This window comes from Podarcis filfolensis (assembly GCF_964270895.1).
Source record: "Podarcis filfolensis genome assembly, chromosome: 5".
Lineage (NCBI taxonomy): Eukaryota > Metazoa > Chordata > Lepidosauria > Squamata > Lacertidae > Podarcis > Podarcis filfolensis.
The window spans coordinates 38,145,404-38,163,151 of NC_139608.1; the positions used below are offsets into that span (position 1 = coordinate 38,145,404).

Consider the following 17,748-nt stretch of genomic DNA (forward strand, 5'->3'; position numbering starts at 1 on the left):
TAAAGGAACTGTTGCCTACCCTGTGGTCCAAGACCACTCCCAAAAACATCATACGTACATCACAGGAGGTGATCCACAGCAGAAATCCAACCTGCCAGGATACCTGATAATGGTCACTGAATGCATTACCTGGGTAGTCTGGCCATTCTTTTGTAATGGGTAATACTCTAGGTCTTGAATCCAGGTCACAGGCTCACCCTATTCATACACAAATACGCCCTTAAGACAGGATTTGCAAGCAAGAAGACAATGGGAAGGCTTTCCCCATTTGCCTCCCTTACTGCAGAGGAATATTTGAGATCATTGGGAGAGTCAATATGGCTTCAGGATTGCTCTCCCATATTATTTCAGACACATGGTTCATATATTTAGATATGTGTGCATTTATGAGTATTTATTCTATATTTGAGACCTTTAAATTCTTATAAGACAAGGAAACCGAAGCCCTGGAACTCGCGGAGACTGGGGTGGCGAGCAACAGTGTTCATAGTAGCAAAGACCAAGGCCACGAGTTTAACAAGGATCTCTGCAAAATGGCATTGAAACTCAAAACAACGGTGACTGCAAAGTAACACACCGGGGAGACGACCCCCAACCCCTCCACGCGTGCACACAGACGATACGCGCGCAGGTGCTGAACTAGCCGCAGCTACTCGGCAGGGCGATCAGTAACGCCAGCGCCACCAAATATCGCGGGGCAGGGTCGCTTCTCCCCCGCCCCCCTCCTAGCGCCGGAAGCTCCGAGCGAGAGAGGAGGAGCGAGGCGGCGGGCGCTCGCTCGCGCGCGGAGGCGGGGCTTCTGTGGCGTCGTCACTTCCTCTGCGGAGAAGGCTCGCGAACGGACGGTTTGGCTGTAGCAACCGCGGTCGGCGTCCAGCGCTGCGAGGCGGGAGGATGAGCGACAGCGGGGAGCAGAACTACGGCGAGCGGGTAATACGCAAAGCCTGCAAGCGCAGCATAAGCGGCCCGCTTGGTGGAGAGACGGAGCCGGGCCTTGTTTTTAGTTCGTTCCTCCCCCTGCCCCCCCCACTCCCCGTCTCCTCCGGGCCAGGCGCGAAAAAAACCGCCTTTGGGATGAAGGTACACGCGGGGCGGGAGATGAGGCGGGAAGCGGCTTAGCGGTACCCGCTGCTTCTCTCTCTTCCGCCCCCCCCCCCCCCGCCACTTTATCGCGCTGCGTGTCGGTTTGGCGCGAGAAAATGGCCCGCCGTTTCCTGCGAAGCGGTTGCGCTCTGACGTAGCGCTCCGCGGCGAGCTCCGCTCCCGGCGCCATCTTGGGGCTGGTGACCCGAATGAGCGCGCCGCCGCGGGGACAAAATGGCCGCGCAAGAGGAGTGGGGATGCGAGAAGCGCCTTCGTCGCCTCGGCTGCGGCTCCCTCTAGAGAGGGAGAGAAAATGGCAGGGCTCTGGCCCCCGCGATGCTTCAACCCAGAAGAGGCTAACGCGGGAAAGAGACGCCGTGTCCGGCCCTTTCCGCAGCCTTGCTAACGTGCTTGGGACTCTGCTCCCGGCGGTGCGGAGAGGATAGCTGCACCAGTCTCGATTGGCCTGGATGGCAAGGGGATCGTTCCCGTGACGCTTCTACGTTGAGCTTAACGGTCGTACTCAGCATTTCACGTGGAACAAGTTTCTGGCTATCGAATAGCTTCCAGTGTACTTTACTTAAAATAAACAGGCCAAAACCTTAGGGTATCTTAACGAATGAGAACCTTTTTTTGCGGTTTGAGCTTTCATGGAGTGAAGTCCACAAAACCTTATGCCATAATAAAGTGCAAAAGAACTTTTCTTCTTCTTCAACAGGCTAACTTGGATACCCTAAATGCTTAATGGAAGGTACTTTTTTGAAAGGGAACTTTAGAATAAGTGAAGCATTAGGTTTCATTGAGCTAATTGGTCAAAGTCCTGGAATTTGCATTTCAAGTTGCATTTTAAGCACTGTGCTCTTTAGGTTATATGTGTTATAAGCAGTAATAAAGAGCCCAGTCTTGGAATGATATTGCTGAATTTCATGCAGAGGCATAAAAGCTTATGTAAGAACATACTTTGAGTGTGTGTATCAAGTGATAATGTATGATATAGTGATGTCTGTAGCTTATACAGACCAACTTTACAGGTTCTCTTGACTGTAGACCAAGGAGGCATTTTAGACCCCTGGCTTCCGTGGTGGGAGCCACAGCTTCACCATTCAAGCAGAAAGAAGGTGGGGTTGCCTCTTTGTTATGCCAACTTCCAGTATCACAGCAAATGGGCCCAAGTCAGGTCTGTTGCAATCACATCATCCAGTGGATTCTGTGATGCCTGGCTCCAAAACACCCAACTTTTTTTGAGGAAGGAGGATTACCTTGTGCTGATTACCTTTGAGGATTGTTCTGATTACCACCTTTGGGCAGATGCAGTAGGACATCCCTTGCTGTGATGTTCTCCCACAGGCAGTACTGGGTAGAGGGATACCACTGCTCCATCCACACCTCCTCAGGCTTAGTGGATTGGATTGTTTTGTGAGTTGGCTTCTGTTGAAAGCTGCATTGTAAAAAGTCACTTTGCTCAGAGGGAATGAGCAAGTGATGGAGGGGGAAGGAACTGAACCCACAAATGCTATGAAAGAAGTAAAATGGCCAAGTATACTTCCAGTTCAAATGTCTAGTCTCTTTTGCCATATTAATCTTGCACAAACAGCTGCTAACAGTAAGGGAGTGTGCAATTTAGTCGTGTTATTGGGCATTGCATGAATTGATTGAGACTCTTTCAGATGGGAGCTAGTCAGCTGGTAAATTTCTCAAGGTAAAGTTATGATAATTTGTTAACTCTGATCATAAAGAGATTCTACGTATTTCTCAAGACTAGAGTATGGGTGGAAGGCATATGAGGCTCCCACTTTGCAGGTTGGGGTCTGGCCAGTGCCTGGATGGGTTAGTGCCTGGAAGTCACATGTATGCCAGCTTAAGTTCTAGCTGAATCACTGAGGTTTGGGTTAGGGAATCCTCAAAATGTGTAGTGTACCCCAATTTCTACACATACTTGTTATTCCCATTTTATCCCCCCACAGCTTTTTTTAAATCTAATTGGGATGCTGAACAGAAAGGAAAATGAACCAGGATAACTTTCTCCTCATTTAGGCATTTACACTTCCTGTTGAGCTTCAGAGTATGCATGTTCATGTATGCACAAAAACAACAGAGCTAGGAAGGAATGACTTAAGGAGAGGAAACCTTTCTAGTTTGTTTGCTTCCCATTTCTGATGCACTTATGCTTGTGTGAGCTATAAATTCCCTCTAACAAAGTGGTTACCTCCCATGCTGAGATGGAGATGGCGATGTCAGCAAGAAAAGAGAGTATTTCTCAAGGAGTGGTACTGTTTCCATGTTACATTTTTAGGGATACATCAACAACAAAAACTATTTGTGTGTGCATGTGGCAAACATTACAAATTACATTGATCACTTGGCTATAGGCACTGGAACTGGCTTGCAGTAGCACGCACATCTTTTTCCTGCTGATTAATTGTCCTTAAACTACAGTTCAGTTTAGATTGGACCCCATCTAATACTGAATGTAAAGTCTAGTTGGCTTTGTATCTATGTTGTTTTGGTTTTGAGAGACTTGAATGGTAATGCAGGTGTTGGGTGGGACAAGGCTGTGAATTGTCACTTGGTTAATTCATTATAGCTGCCATTCAGCCCTGTAGTATCAAATACCACATGCCATGATTGTTGGTCAACTGTAAATTAGTGTGCCAGCCTTCTCTGTTTAACATTGGCACAAGTAAATATTTCAAATGTGCAAGCTTTTCTTTTAGCATGGCACTGTGCTTTTGCATCAACCCCAGCAAGCTCTGATGTAAAAAACAAAAACAAACCATGATTATAATCTTAAAGAACATTTGGCCATTCTGGGAGCGAGAAAGTAAGGGTGTCCCACTTGATCAGCCTAATGTATGGTCACCAGAGCAGATGTGCAGACCATTATTTTCCTTGGTTAGACTGAATCTTTCAAATGATTGAAACATAGGGCAAAAATGAGTGCAAATAGATTTTTGCTTTTTATTCAAAAGAAATACAGTGACTAGGGACCTTGGAAAGTAAAGATTACATTCAGAGTATTCTGAGTATGATTACATCAGAAAGAGAATGAGCTTCACAGAAGAGGCACATTCTAAAGAATATTTAGCTTGAAACAAGTCAATTGTTGCTGCTGCTGAGTAGTGATATTTCAATTTGGGCCAACTGATAGCAATATCACTCATTGTTAAAATGTTGTTACTTTCCTGGAAATTTGAATGGTTCTAGATCTGAATACATTGTTTCTAAAACTGAGTCTATAGCAGAGGCAAGCAACTTCACATGCCGCATTTGCTAGTTAAAGGCCTAGGAACCATCATGACCAGGGGTCAGCAACCTTTTTCAGCCGTAGGCTGGTCCACCATCCCTCAGACCATGTGGTGGGCCAGACTATATTTTTTTGGGGGGGGAACGAATTCCTATGCCCCACAAATAACGCAGAGATGCATTTTAAATGAAAGGACACATTCTACTCATGTAAAAACACGCTGATTCCCGGACTGTCCGTGGGCCGGATTGAGAAAGTGATTGGGCTGCATCCAGCCCATGGGCCTTAGGTTGCCTATCCCTGATCATGACCAAGACTTCACTGTGTGGCAGTTTCTACTCCTTGGAGTAGCGGAAAAGGAAGAACTGCGCTTTTACCTGACTGCTGGTAATTCAGTTACCATTACCTCAGGCAAGAGATTACTGTGGGAAGGGAGTGTGTAAGTGGAAGCAGGAACATGAGAAGTAAGAATGGAAGTACAGTCGTACCTTGGTTGTTGAACGGAATCCATTCGACTTCTGAAAATGTTCAAAAACCATGGTGCAGCTTCTGATTGGCTGCAGGAACTTCCTGCTCTCAATTGGAAGCCGCTTCGGACATTTGGCTTCCAAAGAATGTTTGCAAACCAGAACACTCACTTCCAGGTTTGCTGTGTTCAGGAGCCAAAACGAATGAGTACCAAGGTGTTCGACAACCAAGGTATGACTGTATAGGAGTTGTTCATATGGTGAAGATACAGTAAATGATTTAGCCACTAGACTGGATTTGTAGACTGGAGTAAATACACAAGATTGAGTAACTTGAGATGGCACAAAAGGAATGTTGTGCAAGAATTTGCACATCTGCCTGAGTGATTAATGCTTTGAAGTTGATGCCTTGATCTGTATGAATGGGGGGGTGTTGTGGAGGAATCATAGGTTCAGTTCACCTTTCAAGAATTACCGGAAGAAAGGTTTGGCTAAGAATTGGGTGATTGAGCCATTACCTGATGAAGGATAAGGAAGAGCTTGCAATTTAATAAGACGATTGCTGACATAAGAAATATTTATGCATAAACTGAATGTCAACTAAGTAGTATGTGCTTTGACATGTAAGTTGATGTTTTCCAGAATATGCCTTATGTGCCATTCTGCCATAAAACTAGTTCACCCTATGTTCTCCAGGCAAGAGGACTAGAAAAGAAAAGAAATTGAGGGATTTGCCCCTGTTAACTTTTCCAATCAGAAAGGGTAGTTCTGTGGGCTCACTTAAATCATCAGAGCAATGTAGGGAATAGAGCAAGTTGGCATTCCACGTCCATTCTTGCAAAATACAAATCTATACAGTGGGAAAATAACTCCAGTCTTGCAGAAATGCTGCATCTATGAACCATTTTCTTGCTACAGCATATCTTGGCATTCCTGTGCTACCTTAACCATTTTCAGTGGTGTTTGAACAGGAGAATATGTGCATAGTATTTTAAAAGGAAATTGTATTAACGATAATAGTGTTGTTATAATGGGTGGCTGGTAGTATTTTGTTGTTTGGATTTTTACATTCTGTTGGAAGCCCCCCAGAGTGCGGTGTCAACCCAGTCAGATGGGTGGGATACAAATAAATTATTATATTTCATTTTATATTTTTTGCTTTTTTTGTTTAAATCATACTGTTTAGAGTTGTGGGAATCACTTAATTTAAAATTGTCTTTCCTTTTCTTTGGAGTTGTTCCCATAATAATGTCACTGGCTAGAAACCTCCAAAGGTCATGATGCTTGACTTCTAGATCTAGGGAATGTTAGTTGCTTATCAACCCATTACATTTTCTGTAGTGAACTCAAATTCTTTATTTGAGTAGCCAATTTGTAGCTGAATAGATTTCCCAGCAGTGGGAAATTACAAATAGAAGAGGATAGATTGTTTTAGTCAATATAATTTCAAGTCAAGTATTCAGCTTTTATATTTTCTGAACAAGCATTTCTACTAATTAAAATTTTGAAACTGCATATTCTGCATGATGGTAACAATCTCTACTCAAACAATCCAGTAGCTATTGCACAGAGTGTAGATTTCCTTAGGACAGCAATGTGAAACTTGAGGATTTCTGTTTTCTTGTGTCCATGTACATTGAAGAACATTAAGCAAAATTACTTGCTTAAGTGTCCAGCCTATGTCATGAAAATAGTTACCTGAGGACAAGGTTGTGGTCTGTCTCCATCCCAACACATTTCGTTTCAGAGGAAGTCCATAATGTGTTCTTATAGTTTACTCTATTTTAAGAATTGGTTTAGAGGTTGTTAAAATACACTATCTAATTGCATATTATGATAATGCATTGTTTTAATTTTCCTTAGACTTCCTTTGATGGTACATGTGCCTCTAGTATGCTGTTCATCAGTGGTTTTGTCAGTAAAATCTTACTACTATATCATCAATCCATATGTTTTAGGATTTGGGGGCCATTGTCATATGTAGAAAGAAAATAATATTATTTAAGCGGTATCCAATTAAGTAGCTCCATTAGCCCAAGGATTTCAATTTGTGCAACAGAACTTCTTTCTACTCACACCACCACCACCCTACGCTCTTCCCAAATCTGCTTCATATGGTGGAGGTGGGGACTCAGAACAGATCTGGAGGTGGGAAAGGAGAGGGAGGGGAAGTTCAGTTGGCAACCAGAAGTCATTCAGCTAATAGAACTACTTGATGGGATAGTATCCTTTTACTGCTATGACAGTTCATCCCTATTGTTAACATGGAAGCTCTCAGAATTCCTTAAGAAATAGAATCTGTGAGCACAGAAACATTCTAGTAAGTGCAGACGTGTTTTCAGTTGTGCAAAGTTCGAAGGTTAATAAAACATTAGCATAAACTAGAGTTGTCATTGTAACAAGATAGAATTCTCCATTTCTTCATTGTTGTAGAGGTTAGGGTACAGTCTACTTACTATAACTTGCAGATATAGGCTTGTTAATGAATGAAGTATCTTAAATTGTTTTTTGAAACCTGGTTGGTATGGCTTTTCAATAGTTCTATATGCTTTTAAAAAGAATAACACCAAACTTGAGCAGAGGTATGTAAATTGAGTTTGGAGCATACTACTAATTTCTTAATGTTTATGTGAGGAATGGCACATGGAGTTCATGGAGTTTTGGTGTTGCAGTCTAAGATCTCATTTCAGTGGTTACACGTTAATTTTGAAGTAGGAATAACTAGCAAATTCATAGCAAGTCGATCATTTTTCATTGAATTGCCATCATTTGAAAAAGAAAGTCATACTAGAACTGCATATCTAGTTAAAATAGTGCAAACACATTTTTTCTAGTTTCAGTCTTGGCACTAGATATCTATCCTGGAGTTTTAAATATTCTTCATCCTGTTCTTTTTTTATTAAGGTTAATGTTGAAGAAGGAAAATGCGGAAGTCGCCATTTGACAAGTTTTATAAATGAGAATTATTTGAAGCTCAGGAATAAGTGAAGCTGAAATTTGAAAAAAAAGAAAGTGAATGCATGCTAATTATCAGACCAGAAGTCCCACTTATAGAATATTGAGCAATTTGTGTGAAGTGGGGAAGATGAAAGAAGTCAGAATTTGAAACGGAAGAATGAAGAAAAGAAATAAAAATGAAGTTAAGATAAGAAGTAATCTGGAATCTGAAAGCACTACGCTAAGTAATTACTAGTCTGTTTATGTGTCCCTGTATATTTTGCTAAACATGCATGCATTATTTGTTTAATAGAAAAAAACATGCAGGTTTTAAAAAAATAAGTGCTTAACAGGTGCAAAATACCCATAAATCTAGGCAGTTCTAATGGCAACTGCCCGGACACATAATGGAGACACAGATCATTAATGTTTTTCATACCTTTAACCAGAGCTTGTTTAGAATAAAGTACTGGAGAAGTAGCATTCAAATTAAACTAAACTATTTTTTTTTCTACACGCAGGAGTCCCGTTCCGCTTCCAGAAGCGGAAGCGCTCACGGTTCCGGCAAGTCTCCAAGACACTCACCTGCCAGATCTAGGTCCAAGGAAGGTTCAAGGCGATCTAGGTCAAAGTCTAGATCAAGATCTGAATCTCGGTAAGCCTGTCTGGAGGAAGAGGTTGGTGTGTCTAAAAACCTTGCTGTTTTTTATCTATAAGAAAAGGAGTTTTGGAGACGACTGTAAGTTGATGTGGATTTTGTGTGTGGTGCAATTATAGACTAGATTATTAGGTTGTAGCCTTGTCTAGCCTGAAGACACCATTGCAGCAAGGAGTTGTTGTAAAGCTTTCTGTGGAAAGCGGCCTCTTTCAGCAATAGTCTCAGCAAGCATATGGCTGTTTTGTAGGGGCATGGCATAGGCTGAGCCTATTAGCCATTCTCTTACCCTGCTATTTAAGACTACATTGGGTATCTACTAAGTGTCATATTCTTGTATTGATACTTATTCATGTGGAATCTTTCCCTGGCATTAGTTGAATAACCAGTATTTCAAAAAGTATTTCTGACTCCCAGATGAAGCACTTTTAGAAACCTGTTTCTATTCGCTTGCAAACTTTCAGTTAAGCTTTGTATATCTATTCTAATGGAATTTGCTCAGATAGATATTCTTGCAGGAAATTTTGGTTTGGCTACTGTAAAACACTGAGAATCTGTATATAACGAAAGCAGGGCTTGGCACAGTCACTGCATGGCTGAAATCAAACAGGCTGAGACTCAATGTGCATACCAACATTTTGATTTAAATAATCTGATAGGGATCTGTAGCTCTGCATTTTTACTCTAAACTTCACTGCCTCTGCATTAAGGTCTTCAGCACAGGCCCTGTTCCACATCTCACCTTCATCAGAAACTTGATGGTCACAACAAAGGATGGGGTTTGGGTTTTAGTGTTCTGATTATTAAAATCCCTTCTTACCATTGACTGTCAGATGTTTAGTGAAGGCCGCATTGATTAGTTGTACGTACCCCAGACTGGCAGTTATTAAGACTAAAAATACAGTAGACATAGAAACTTTAGTATGCTATGCAAGTTTCATCTTTGACGCCTGTAGTTCAGCATAATCTTAGTTTTCATATTTACAGATCCAGATCAAGGAGGAGTTCTCGCAGACATTATACGAGGTCACGCTCACGTTCTCGATCCCATAGGAGGTCAAGAAGCAGATCTTACAGCCGCGACTATCGTCGCCGACACAGTCACAGCCATTCTCCTATGTCTACTCGGCGGCGTCATGTTGGCAACAGAGTAAGGCTGGGATGGCAGCAGTTGACCAGAGATAATTCAGCTGTGTGTGTCTTTGGAGGTTCTAAAGTTTTCAAATTACCCAGAAATCATGTAAAAGTTTTAAGTTGATTTATAATATGTCTCACAAATGGTATTTAAAATGTTTGGTGGATTTTACTGTGGGCATAGACTGCATTTGTACTAATATTTGTGCATGGTTAAACCTGAACTTGTATGTTTAAGATTATTATTCTACTGCTTGAGAAACCTGTAAACTAAGCTTTATTCTAATTTAGTTTGTTTCAGTGTGCAGAATTTGGCACTTCCCCCTAAGAATGGTGTATTTTGTCTAGATTAGCTAGTTATGACATAATGGCTGGGTTGATATTTATAATTCAGTGCAGGTAAAATAATGGTTACATAATCAGTTCCAGTGTGTTTTATTGCATTTTGCAGGGCTTTCTTTAGAGGTAGCAGAAAGTGCTTCCTTTGAGGGAGCTCTTGAAATTTACACATTAGGGTAAACTTCAGTCCCCTGACATTCTCCAGCAGCTCCTCAGGGGACACGAAAGATTGCATTGGGGAGGATGGTCTTAGAAGCCCCAGAGTGCAATTAGAAGATCTTAATTGGATTCTTCTCATAGCAACTTTTACTAAATGGATTACCTGTTCTAGAAAAATGTTAACGACTGCAATTGGTCTTACAGGAAAAAGCAAGGGGTGAGATGGCTAAAAATAGCTTTATCATGTATAATGAGATAAGAATCCAATGTCTCTATTCAGACCAGGTCTCTCCATGGTTTTGAGTTTGGTAATAAGTTGCAATTCAGCAACTTCTCTTTCCAGTCTCATCTCTTGCTTTTTCCTGTAAGACCAATTGCAGTCGTTAACAGTCCTCAACAGGTTTAGCACACCTATCAGCCAATCACCCATTCCCACCACCCTTCTGAGTAATACCCCTCCCCACCCTCTCACTATATATAAGGTGACTTCTGTTTCAGTGTATCTGAAGAAGTGTGCATGCACACAAAAGCTCATACCAATAACAAACTTAGTTGGTCTCTAAGGTGCTACTTGAAGGAATTTTTTTATTTGGTTTTGACTATGGCAAACCAACATGGCTACATGTAAGGAGAGATTTACATTATTTTAGGGAAATAAGATATTAAACCCAGAAATGCTCCTTGACCAAAACCAGAAAGCCATAGAAGACACTGTACAGAGGCTAAAGGGTTGTCATACATGAGAAATCATAGCTTGTCCCATGTCCTCCCCCCCCCGCCCCGCCCCGGTTTTTGTTTATGCTCTCTAAGTGAACCTGTATATGAATGAGACTTTGAGTGCATCAGCCAGATATGAAGTACAGTGGTACCTTGGTTTTCAAACGTAATCCATTCCAGAAGATGGTTCAAGTTCCGAAATGTTCGAAAAGCGGAAGCCTCGATACAGAAAACTCAAAACAGAAGCTGCGTTTCCTGTTGCGGCATGTTTGAAAACTGAGGCATTTCTTTCCAGATTTTCGGTGTTTGAGTTCTGAAACATTCGACTACGGAGGCGTTCGAAAACCGAGGTACCACTGTATAAGACTGCCTGGAACTTAACAACATTTTGATTTCCTTTTTTCTACCTTCTCTTCTCTCATGAGAAAAGAAAATGAAGGGACACTGGAATCCTACCCAGCAGGGTAGCCCTTAGGCCTGTTAGAGCTTTCTGAATTTACTGGAATAACATTTTTATATTGTATCCCATAGCATTTAAACAATTTTGGGGGACATCTTGAATTCTTATGAAAACTCCTTCTTTTTTTAAAAAAACAGGCAAATCCCGACCCAAACTGTTGTCTTGGTGTGTTTGGATTAAGCTTGTACACAACAGAAAGGGACCTGAGAGAGGTATTCTCCAAATATGGCCCAATTGCTGATGTTTCTATTGTATATGACCAGCAGTCCCGACGTTCTAGAGGATTTGCCTTTGTGTACTTTGAAAGTGTTGATGATGCTAAGGAGGTAAGTGAGTGTCTGTCTTGTAAAATATTTCATACTTTTCTAAACCCCATGCTAATAAAGTGTTTAACATTTCCCAACATCAGTAGGCTTTGAATCAAGAAAGTGATTTAAGGTACCTACTTTTGCAAACCATGCATTTCCTGAACAAGGGTGGATCCTAATCAGTTGCTGTAACTATACAGTTTTGAGTTGATAGCTCATTTTTTTATGGTCATGCAAGCCATGTGCCTCTTTGCATTATGTCTTATTTTTATTTGTATCCTGTCCTCCCTTCTAGCAGCTTAGGACAGCATGCATGTTTTCCTTCGTATTTTATCATCGCTACAACCCTGGATAGGCTAAGACAGTGGATTTCAACCAGTGTGCCGTGGCACCCTGGGGTGCCTTGAATGATGGTCAGGGGTTTTGTGGGCAGCAGTGGCCTCTGTTCCTCTTGCCTTCCCTCCCTTCCTCTCGTGTCTCTGCTTCCCAAAGGCTTGCACAGCTGTTTGTTGCAGCAGCTCTGCCCACAAGCTCCCCAGCTGAATGGTGCCTCTGGGGCTGCCCAGGGGGTGGTTCCCAGGCCCCTCTGGGGCAGTGTGAGGAGGCACCTCTCTTTGGGGTGGGGGGTCAGCTCAGAGACCCAAGGGCAGCAGCTGCAGCTGCCCAGAGGGACTCCCAAGTAGTGGGGAGAGGAGAGGAGGCTGAGGGAACCCTCCACAAGGAAGGGTGTTCAAAAAATTAACTAGTTGCTTGTTGGTTCCTTTCAAACTGTCCGGTACTACTGCTGCTGTTATTAACAGGGCTGTGCTAAACCCAAGTGAAATAGCACCTTGCCTAGAAATGGTCACTATATATCAGGGCTTCTTTTCCTACAGGCCAGATGGAATGCAGTTCTTGGGTTGTCTTCTTGGGTGTCCTTCATTTATATAGATTTTTGTCCTTAGGATTTATGTAACACATTTCAGATGTCCGGATCTCTTCATGAACATTCATTTTTAGTAGTAATCCTTAAAGCAACCCCATAAAGAAGGCCAGTTCTCATTGCTTGGTTGTTGTATATATGTATATATGACACAAATAAGATTTGAACAGGGGGCATTTCAGCTCACAGTCCCAGTCACTACTTTTCACCAGACCTTCCCCTGTATACACCAGAAAACTTAATATACTCATGAAAATCAGAGTAGGCTGGTTTGTGATTTGGTGGGGGTTTTCTGCATAAGTGTTCTTACTAATGCAGTTTTGATAAGAAAAGAGTTGAGATTTCCAGATGCAGTATTCTGCACTCCACATAGTTCTGCTCCATTGGCTGCATGGTGGAACCTCAGCTTTACCAGTTTACATTCCTTTCATGAGCAAAGGTGGAAAACCATTGTACCGAAATCATGGGCATTTCAAAAGTTCATATAAATGGAGTTTACCTGCTGTTTAGGTTGTGATTTGTCCTCTTCCAGATTATCTGAAACAGTAAACAGAAATTTCACTCATTATATTTGCATGGCATGCATGTAAGTAGGCATACTATACATGTGTAGTGACATCCTGTGCCCAGAGTGCATGTATGTCCCATTTGCTGCTCATCTCTTTTAAAATGTATGTGAGCAGTGACTAGGAAACAACAAGGTCCCTGCTTCTGTGAACAGTGCATCTATTTTATGTAACCAACTCTGGTCATAACTAAAACTGCAGTGCAGTGTGGTATGTATTTAGAATAGTTTCAAAATAGAAATGAGCATGACTAATTTTTCCTAGTGCAGTAAATAAAGACTTGTACCTGGTAAAATACCTTTCCTAACTTGTTTTTGATGTGAATTAAATTGGATTCAGAACAACTTTATTCTACAATTAAAAAAAAATTCAACTCCTATAGGCAAAAGAACGTGCTAATGGAATGGAACTTGATGGAAGAAGGATCAGAGTTGATTTCTCAATAACAAAAAGGCCTCACACACCTACTCCTGGAATATACATGGGGAGACCTACTTAGTAAGTTGTTGTAACTATATTTAATCTAGAAATAATCAGAGTTAACTTTATTTTTAATATTGAAAACCCGGATTTCAAACTAATATAAGAGTATCACCTGTATTTTATTTGTGCTATGTATTAGCATGTGGGAATTTAAAATCTGGGCAGTTAAAATATGAATCTGGATTTCTTCACTAAAGAGCAGGATTTAGATTAGTTGTATAGCTTCCAGAAATTCGGAAGGCATGTTAACTTCTTGTTGTCTCTTAACACTTGCAAGGTTCTTTACAAAAGTTTAAAAACAATAGTCCCACAGTTAAAAAAGCAAGATGCCCAACCAGCCAAAAAATCCCTAAAACTAAAACAAGAGGCTCTTGGTGGGCACTTGGGTGGTGTGGTGTCTAAAAGTGCTATGGTGCAGCCAGCGTGGATTCCTGTCAAAGCAGGGTCTCTTTCTCCCCCTGTCTCATACAGAGCATCTGGAAATAGATGGATGAAGGGGACCAGATGGCATTTGGCACACCAGTGAAAAATGCTTTGCATGCACTCTCCTCTGCTTTCCTACTAGATGTTTCACCCAGTATTTACTTCCTGTGTTATATGCCTATATATGGTGTGTTTCCTTACAGTGGAAGTTCCCGACGGAGAGATTATTATGACAGAGGTTTTGAGAGAGGAGGCTATGATGACCGTGACTATTATAGCAGATCATACAGGTAAGTCTACTTTTTGCCGATTATTACTTAATGAGATTGCATGAATCCTTTAGAACAGGGATGGGAAAGCTGCCCCCTTCCAGTGATGATGGATCCCAACTCCTGTCAGTCCCAGCCATCATGGCCATGGTCAAGGACAATGGGAATCAGATTCCAGCAACATCTGGAGGGTCACATGTTTCCCATCCCTGCTTTAAAGTATGACATTTTATTCTGATCTGTAATTGTGAGTTCCGACGATGTCAGTCTATTTCGGTCCTTGTTGCTTTCAAAATCCTATTGGCATCCATATCCAGATATGGGCTTAAAAGCACTGGTGAATACATTTCTCCATCATACTGGTACTCCACTACCAGGAAATGACTGACTGGAACAATTTTCAAGGTTGAAAATTTACTGCATCTGTAATATCCTAGTCTTGATGTGACATTTGAGGTTTTTTTTGACATGGTTACAGCATTTAAGTATTTCATGTAAGACGTGACTTGACCAATAATCCCAAATATCATTTGTGAAATTCAGTACATAAAAGTGCAAAAAATGGTTCTGCTTTTGTCTTTGCAGAGGAGGAGGTGGTGGCGGAGGAGGTGGTGGCGGAGGAGGAGGAGGGTGGCGAGGTGCCCAAGACAGGGATCAGATGTACAGGTATGCTGCAAAAAGATTTAATGCCTTTTTATTTTTAAAAAATACACAAATATTGCTGAAATGACCTGCTTGAGTAATGTTTAGAAAACCTGGGGAAATGGTACCTCCAAAACCAATAAAGCAGGTTGATGCTGAGGAAGTTAATATTTGTTAAGCGGCACAGCTTCTGGAAACACCCACCTTTTATAAGCATTCAATGTAGTCAAGATTTACATTTAGAAAAGTATTGTTTGTACTAAGGAATTATCAGTGAGGAAGTATAATCATTGGGAAGACTTCAGTGGGAAAGTGTGCCACAGAACATTTGAGTCCAGAAGTCAAAATCTAACTTCAGATAGAGATAGAGATTGATCTTGCATTCATTTTGAATATATTTTTGTCTGGTCCATAGTAGTAGCATGCCCTATATTGTCTGATTTAAATTAACTTCAAAAATGACAGTGACTTAACATTTATCAGATAATTTACTCCAAGAACAAGTCTCTTAAGACATTTCTGTGCCATCAAGCCTTTGCAGCTGCTTGATTTTTACTATGACTAACCAGCACCTTTAATGGTTATTTGTATTTTTTAAAATTTCATTCATTCGTTTTAGACATGTATCCCATCTTGATATGCTCTATGATAGTATAATTTAAATTATATAAACAAACAGTTATCTCATATGGAGATGCTTTTGCAAACAAAAAAAAAAAACCCTATTGCATAGATCAGTCTTAATGTTTCCATGTTCATTCACCAGTATGTCTCATTGGCATGCTAATTAAGGATGATCTGAATATCCCGACTGCATTTGCAATGGCTTTAATATTTGACATAAGAACAAGCAGATTTCTTACTAGAAAGGGAGCACCGGAATATACTAGTTTTTAACTTTTTAATGCAGTTTTTTCTTGTGTAAGTGTTGGACTGTAAAACAAATGTATAACACAGTAAAGTCCATGTTCTGGTATCTAGTTGGCAGTGGCGTAGCGTGGGGGGTGCAGGGGGGGCCGGCCGCACCGGGTGCAACATCGGGGGGGGCGCTCGCACTCGCAGCTCTCTGCCCCTACTAAAATCTACGGGTTAGGGGGCGCAAATTACTTGCCTTGCCCCGGGTGCTGACAACCCACGCTACGCCACTGCTAGTTGGTATACTTAGTGTGCATGAAATACAAAGGGTACGGGTGACAAAACTAGAAGAAGTTGTGTATGAACATCTGTAGTGTAAGTAAACTTAAACCATCATCATTGCTATATTCTCTGCAGGCGAAGATCTCCATCTCCCTATTACAGCAGGGGGGGCTACAGATCTCGCTCCCGGTCTCGATCCTATTCACCTCGTAAGTCACAAGTTAAATATACTAATATTGTGCAGTTAAGTTTTTCTAAACTTAGCTAATACTTCCATTAAAATAAAAAATATCTAAGCTTGGATTCTTTGAGTAGTATTCTGCAAACAGAGTGCTTTAGCTACATAAGGGAGAAGGCAACACTTGTCAATTCCTCCTGAAGCCCCCCCCCCAAAAAAAAACCCATAGCCTTGGAGGATTGAACTTCCCTGAACAAAATGGAAAGTAGCATGGATGACGTGTGGGAATTGGTGGAAATCACCTCATCTCCCACCAATAGGAACCACCATATCAGACACCCTTCCCTGAACAGAAAGAACCTTGCCACTCCCCGAAGAGCAAGTCTGGATCCAAGCCAGTTAATTTACATGGGGAAGTACTCGTGATCATTGAATTTTTTTTTCCTGCTGCCCCCAAGTGTCCAGCTTTTGAATTAACAGTGTATGTAGACTTAGTATACAGAAATGGAACCCACCCAGGTTTCTAATGGAGCTCTCAATCTCTTTACTTGCAGGTCGCTATTGAAGTGTGAAACAAAGAACTTTGTAGCTACAGACAGTGCATTGAGATTGCAATCTTGTGGACAATACTTTGTTACTTTTGTTCAAGTCTAATAGTGCCTAGTGAATAGGTGACTTTTACACCTTTTATGGAGACTACTTTTGGTGAAGTTTTAAAATGCTGTTTCATTCTGCATATTTGTGTAGTTTGTGCTTTGTTCAAAGTTATGTTTTGAGAACAGTATGTCTTCTGCATGTGTTTTAGCCTGAACTTTGCAGAAGGGTTTCTATTGTCCAAAGTTCTTCGTTCAGTTTTTGGTTTTTTTTTACAGTTTCCAAGGTATTTTGAAGAACAAAACCTGTGTAATATGCTTTGAAATGGTGGCATAATAAAGTTTTTTTTTAACTTACTTTGAAGCCCATATCTCCTACTTAGCCAAAGTTTGAGTCGGAGAAAGAATAAAACCTTTACCAAATTCAGAGCAGTATCCAAAATTCTGTACCCCAAACCTTTCTCAAATACTTTCTGTAATATGAAGTATGAATAAAAATCCACATTGTAACTTGTTATTTCTGTAAGTAGGTTAAGCTTTTCATATTAGCAGATGTAAGTGCTGGAAACTTGTGATAAGGAACATGTATTTTATGATATAAAGGTGATCTGGAAATTCGGTTGTTAAAACAGTTTTCAAAACAGTCCCTAAATTGTTTGCATTCCATGTCCATTAATGTGCAATTATTTCCCTAGGAGCAAAGCTGACTAAACAGTTCTTGTGTTGTATTTAAGGATATGTTGGCGGGGGGACGACTTCAAGCTCATCAGTTTTTAAAAGCTGCATTAATAGTTCACATACACTTAACATGTAATAGTGTATTGTGTATTTCACAGGTGCTTCATTTTGAATCCTCCTGTTTATGTGGGAGCTCTTATTTCAGTGCTATCAAATGTATAGCTTTATTACACAAAATAAAAGCCCCAGTAAAATAGGTTCATCTCCATTTCTCACCCATCTTATCCTCTGAAATCAATTTTTAGAATTGAGGAAACTACTTTAGACATTCTCAGTACCCAGTTGCTGGGTGAC

General features: G+C 41.1%; 1 protein-coding gene and 1 long non-coding RNA gene across 6 annotated transcripts; one reads left to right on the forward strand and one right to left on the reverse strand.

The window, feature by feature from the left end:
* Positions 1–780: 780 nt before the first annotated feature.
* TRA2B (transformer 2 beta homolog) lies at positions 781–17,226 on the forward strand. Of its 5 annotated transcripts, none has more exons than XM_083614980.1 (10): positions 785–930; positions 7,699–7,976; positions 8,253–8,386; positions 9,374–9,536; positions 11,333–11,521; positions 13,374–13,489; positions 14,101–14,187; positions 14,752–14,832; positions 16,081–16,154; positions 16,678–17,226. In XM_083614980.1, exons 4-10 carry the CDS (start codon positions 9,504–9,506, stop codon positions 16,686–16,688), a joined length of 591 nt encoding a protein of 196 aa, XP_083471106.1. In that variant the 5' UTR covers positions 785–930; positions 7,699–7,976; positions 8,253–8,386; positions 9,374–9,503; the 3' UTR covers positions 16,689–17,226. The 5 variants fall into 5 exon arrangements, with proteins under 5 accessions (XP_083471102.1, XP_083471103.1, XP_083471105.1 ...); XM_083614978.1 differs by having other exon boundaries at positions 795–930; positions 7,699–7,933; positions 9,374–9,578; XM_083614976.1 differs by lacking the exon at positions 7,699–7,976 and having other exon boundaries at positions 781–930; positions 9,374–9,626.
* On the reverse strand, positions 15,734–16,036 carry LOC310763166. Its single transcript, XR_014548523.1, has 2 exons — positions 15,950–16,036; positions 15,734–15,778 (listed from the first exon to the last, which is right to left on the reverse strand). It is a non-coding gene; the product is annotated as an uncharacterized lncRNA (long non-coding RNA).
* Positions 17,227–17,748: the final 522 nt, after the last annotated feature.